This window comes from Berghia stephanieae, chromosome 14 (genome assembly GCF_034508935.2).
Source record: "Berghia stephanieae isolate SIO BIC M18660-M18661 chromosome 14, UCSD_Bste_1.3, whole genome shotgun sequence".
Taxonomy (NCBI): Eukaryota; Metazoa; Mollusca; class Gastropoda; order Nudibranchia; family Aeolidiidae; genus Berghia; species Berghia stephanieae.
The window spans coordinates 16,516,657-16,522,584 of NC_088373.1; the positions used below are offsets into that span (position 1 = coordinate 16,516,657).

At 34.6% G+C, this 5,928-nt stretch overlaps 1 protein-coding gene across 7 annotated transcripts in view; it reads left to right on the top strand.

The window, feature by feature from the left end:
- LOC144959978 (uncharacterized) overlaps positions 1–5,928 on the top strand; it is a 29,000-nt gene continuing 23,072 nt past the window's right edge. Inside the window, exons 1-2 of one of the 7 annotated variants that reach the window (XM_078892868.1) lie at positions 1–101; positions 3,665–3,783. In XM_078892868.1, the coding sequence (XP_078748994.1) occupies positions 3,696–3,783 (88 nt within the window). In that variant the 5' untranslated portion in view covers positions 1–101; positions 3,665–3,695. Of the gene's footprint in view, positions 496–3,540; positions 3,784–5,928 lie in introns of all 7 variants that reach the window. The other 6 variants (XM_078892870.1, XM_078892873.1, XM_078892872.1 and 3 more) reach the window with 6 other exon arrangements.

Sequence of the window (5,928 nt, forward strand, 5' to 3'; positions counted from 1 at the left end):
AATTTACTTATCACAGTAAAACAATGTGGTCACATGTATCAGTTAACAGATAACAATTATTGATACATCACAACACGGTGTGTTGTATCATTTACTGTGCGGTATTTAATTGTTAGATTTAAATAAACGTGTAGATCCTTGGGAACATTTGTGTTCTATTAATTCAAATGTTGTAAATTGAATATCAACCAACTACAACAAGAGACTTTTTGGGCGATTATTTCATTTAAGGAAGAGAATAAAAGAAATCAATAGTATAAGCTTAAATCGTGCCAATTTCTATGAGACATTAATTATTATTAATATTATTGGTGTTATTGCTGTTTTGATTATTGTTGTTATTGGTATTTTGTTATATTATATTATAACAAGCTTTGCATGTTTATGATTCATTCAAACATTAACAATTTTCAGTTGTCTATGATAATAATTTTTGACTTTACATTTCCCTACTGATATATTTTTCCTTACATTCAAAGTTGTGTAAAACTGTCTGTAAGTCGATACAATAACAAGCTATCTGAGATATTGTAAATATAAAATATTGTATAAGGCATTTAAAGAATAATTCCTATAATCAGCCTTTAATAGAACAAGATAATTATAAGTATAGATATTCTATGAACGACAGGTTTTTAGGAAAGCCGACATCTTAAGTTCTTAGTGAGTGGCTATGTGGTCTTGTGGTATGAAACTCGCTTTCGGATCGGAAGGTCCTGGGTACGAACGTCGCTCGGCGCATAGTTGAGTCCTTGGAAAAGGCTCTTTACTCATATTCCCTCACCGTACTCAAGGTGCAAAATAAGTAAATGTCGGAAAAAAATAAATTGTAATATCGCCTAACAGGAGTCATGCCTCCTTCTACATGTTACGTGTTGCTGTTGGTCAGGGACCCCTTGTAAAGCGCTTGGAGCATGTTTAGTGGATATTGCGCTATATAAAAGTTCAAGTTGTTTATTTCACCAGTGATGGTAAATTCTGACAAATTTCTGTTTACCATTGGACCAGAAAGTGTTTAGTTCTTATTTCGATGGATTTAAATAACCCAAAACTGTGTGCGACTTGGTGGCCCAACGGTGCTTTGTCTCGTTTTGTCACACAAAAATAAAGCGATGTTGAGCATGGTCAGTGGCTGGATAGGTGACAATGAGTGTGAAAAATTTCGGGTCCAAGCGTTGAATCCTTGTGTAAGACACTTAACACACAATAGGTCATTCGACTCAGGTATGAAAGAGAACCTGGCTACTAGCAGTGACGGGATATTGTAAGCATGCTAGTAGGAAATTGATGCGTAACAGGTGACTAGTACACGATGAAATAGAAATACTGTTTCATATTATCTTATAAAGGAATAAATAAAACAATGTGAAGCGCAATGAGCCTGGTAAATCTCTGGAAATACACTATAGAATTGTTCATACTTTAAAAAATATTTCTAACTTGGCAAACATTCTGAAAATCATAGACCTCAACGATATCTTGGGCTTAAACTCTCTCCTCACATGCCATTTTCAGAATTTTCCCTGAAACTTCACACCCACCCAACACAAGAATAGTATTTTTTTCTACTCAAACAGAAATAAGAACGTACATTCTATACATATAATTGTCCAGTTTCTAATTTTTACCGCTAGAACAAAATATTTTCTTTATAATTTGTGATGTACAAAGGATATCAGAATGAGAAAACTGTTGGTTGCATCGTAACGATTTTCCTATGGATGGTAAGGAGAGGGTTACGATTTTTAACAGCTTAAGGGTAGGGTCGACGTGAACATATTTTCAGGTCTGATAACGGACAAAACTATAGGCCCGTTTTAACATTGTTGTAATGGAGAATATTATACGATGGTTTGATAGTGCTTCAATTACAACAATAAGACCATAACAATACCCTTCAACAGTCATGTCATCACTTCCCTCGTAATGACGCATGGTAACTTAGTAACTGGTTCTAAACTATCGGAACAATGGCGGACGCCCTTATGAAATATTTCTCCGACGAGCATAAAAGTGTATCCAGAGGAGAAAAGCATTATAAATATGATCATGTTAAAACTTTTATGCATTCTGATCACAAGACATATGAAAAGGTCTTGCCAGCATGACGAATAAAAAGTACCGATTTTCTTTGTTTAGACGTGACATCGGACTATTGAATCCAATTAGGATTAGCAGACCTGTAAATAAGCATAGGTTGATAGGGGTCATCTTGACTCATTAATAATTGACATAATTTATAAAGGAATTTTTTTTCAGTTCAAAGTAGATTGTGGGTACAGCATCTTTTGTAACGATGAAGGACTCACTCCCGAAACGTTTCTTGAGTAGTTACTTCTCTCTTGATTCGGAATGATTCCAATATTTTCAACCGTTTTAGATGAATTGTGTTAATCCTCTTCTTACCAACTATAGGACAATCGTCACATTCGTTTCGATACAACCAACATTTTTCTTATTCAAATTTTTCTTGTACATCATAAAATTTAGAGAAAATGAACACTGTGTTGTAGAGCATGTTTTACTAAAGAAATTATGTATGGCAAGAGATTACGGCTAGTGTGTTTCAGTGATAAAAAAATATTTTTGTGGTAGTTGAGTGTGAAGTTTTGGGGGAAATCCTGAATATGGCTGACAAGGAGAGAGTTAAAGTGATTACCTTGTTGTGTAGAGTGATCTTATCAATACATTGCGAACATTGTGAGAATGTTTTAGTTTTTTTTTTCATTTTGTGTTAAAAGGAAAGTAAATAAGGAACAAATGTGTGAAGTAAAAAAACTGGTTCCTATCTCATTGGAAGTGTAAAACCGCTCTTCCAGAGAACTGGACACATACCGTCTGGTTCAAGAGTGATGGCATTTTATTTTCTATTCTAAAGAATATGCTGCTCGTCATTAAACATCAAACATCTTCGCTCTTTTACGTCCCGTGATCATTAGAGTTTGCCTATAGATAGAATGAAGTCAATCGGGTCTTTGTTATTGTTTTTTTTTGTCATCCGCGTTTATGAGTAATTCCCACTAACCTGTATTAACCATACTATAAAAGTTCATGGTTACACAAGTTTTGTACGGCTATGTGGTCTAGTGGTATGACACTCGCTTTCGGATCGGAAGGTCCTGGGTTCGAGCCTTGCGCTCGGCGCATAGTTGAGTCCTTGGTAAAAGTCTCTTTACTCACATTCTCTCACCGTACTCAGGTGTAAAATGAGTACCTGGCCGGTAACAGCGTTGTCTTTGTCCGAAAATTGTAATATTATCGCCTAACAGGCGTTATGTTACGTCCTACATGTAAAATGTTGCTGTTGACCAGGGACCCCTTGTAAAGCGCTTTGAGCACGTTTAGTGGATATTGCGCTATATAAAAGCTCAATTTAATTTTAATTTTAATTTTTGTAAGTTGGTCCGTTATACTTCCGGATGGCAATGTTGTGAGCTTCTTAGCCAAGCGCATACTCTCTATACATCCTACTACTGAAATTGTTATGCCACCTTTTGATTCAATAATATGTAACCTATTCATTATTATTCCTCCGAATAGCTATTTATATATACACTTCCAATGATTATGGAACCGAAAAAGTGGAAGGTTTGAAGTCACGACATTTTCCCCTAGTGCTTTCTTATTCTGTCAGTAATTTTTCTTTCATTTTTCATAACCATAGGATTTTTAAAAAATTAATTGTGAGAGTTACAATGGACCTTTTTAGCTTTAAGTTTTGGTTGTTTCTTTTGTGTATTTTTCAAATTGGATATGCAAACCCGATCAAAAGACCCCAAAAAAGTAAGTCATGTGCTAGACATTTAATGAGATATGAGATGTTTGTATGTGATGGTGAACATTTTTTATTACTGTAACGTTTCATGTTCATATGAATTTATGAGCAATACCATGCTTTTTCAAAACTGTTTCATGTTCATATGAATTTATGAGCAATACCATGCTTTTTCAAAACTGTTTAATCTTCATTTGAAGTTATGAACAATACCATGCTTTTTCAAAACTGTTTAATGGTCAAATTAATTTATGAACAATACCATGCTTTTTCAAAACTGCTTCATGTTCATATAAATTTATGAGCAATCTCATGCTTTTTCAAAACTGCTTCATGTTCATATAAATTTATGAGCAATCTCATGCTTTTTCAAATATCCTGCGCATGTGTAATAGAAGCTGTTTATTCTATACTGTGCCTAAGCTCAATTCGGGCACTTCTAGAGGCAATTGACTATAGTGATGGTGGCAGTAATCTAGTAAGACAATCGATGAACCAGTTGATATTTATTCTGGATCAGTAAAAGATGCAGAAGCTATAATTACTGAGCTACAGGAAAAAAACCACAAAAAGATCCGTGACGCTTCAATGCTGTCTTGATATGGTGCACTACTGGTCTTGGGCACTGTATAGAACTAACTTCTTCAATTTCTCTCACTTTAGAAAGATGCCTAAGCCATGATTCGTTCAACACACAGTGTATTTCACATTAAATTAACCTTTTCAATCATAAAAAGTCAATGATTAACCTTTTCAATCATAAAAAGTAAATGATTAACCTTTTCAATCATAAAAAGTAAATGATTAACCTTTTCAACCATAAAAAGTAAATGATTAACCTTTTCAATCATAAAAAGTAAATGATTAACCTTTTCAATCATAAAAAGTAAATGATTAACCTTTTCAATCATAAAAAGTCAATGATTAACCTTTTCAATCATAAAAAGTAAATGATCTTTTTTTTTTTTTGATTAAGAAAGGTTTGATATACTAAACAATTATCTTTTAAAAAGGAAGACAACCCTAATACAATAATGCTGAATACTTGTCCATTTAACCATCAAATATTTTACATTATTAGGGGCCTTATTTTGTTGAAAACTAAAACTTTTACAGTTTCATTGGATGTTGTTAGGTTTGTTATCTTTAGTATTATCACCTTTTCCAAGTTTTCTATTCGGGGTCTGAATACAACACAGACAAAGCGTTTTAGGTCTTGCATGCAGAATCTGCATTTGATGAATTACTGCTAGCGGTCCCCATTATTAGAGTCCTAAAACCGGAAAGTGAGTGGACCAAGCACTTATGTTGCTAATAATGACAACAGTAAGAAGAAAACTTGCCAGAAGACAATAATAGAGAATGAAAATTTCGCGGCGATGGCGGGTAAAACTCACGAGTTTACTGATAAAAAAACTCCGCCTGTCCGGCCCCATAGAACGAAATATTTCGTGTGTGACTGGTCCCATTATATAGATGTCGCTGAGTCGACGCCATTTATTCACCACTCCTAAAAAAGTGGTTTCAAACCCTAGTGTCTATACTGAGTCCCTCTCCCGACTTCTAGAGGTCATGGGTTCAAACTCCACGAAGTTTGTTTACAAACCAGCAGTAATGCTAAAGCTTTATTCTCAACACAAACATAACATAGAGACAATTGGGATATTGGTATTGGGGTTGAATATTACAGCTATGTGGTCTAGTGGTATGACACTCGCTTTCGGATAGGAAAGTCTTGGGTTCGAGCCTCGCTCGGCGCATAGTTGAGTCCTTGGTAAAAGACTCTTTACTCACATTCTTTCTCACTTACTCAGGTGTAAAATGAGTACTTGGCCGTCAACAGCGTTGTCTATGTCGAAAAAAATTGTAAGATCGCCTAACAGGCGTCATGTCTCGTGCAACATGTTACGTGATGCTGCTCGTCACGGACCCTTTGTAAAGCGCTTTGAGCACATTCAATGGATATCGCGCTATATAAAAGCTCTAGATTTAAAAAACGTTTTAAAATAAAAGATAACGTTTAAATTCGATTCGTATTTGACATTGAGCAAAATGAAATCGTATTAACTTGCCCTGTTTTTATATTCATTTCATTTAAAAACAAATTTTTTAAAAACCGGTTCAAAAATATTGCTATCACTATTACCCACCCC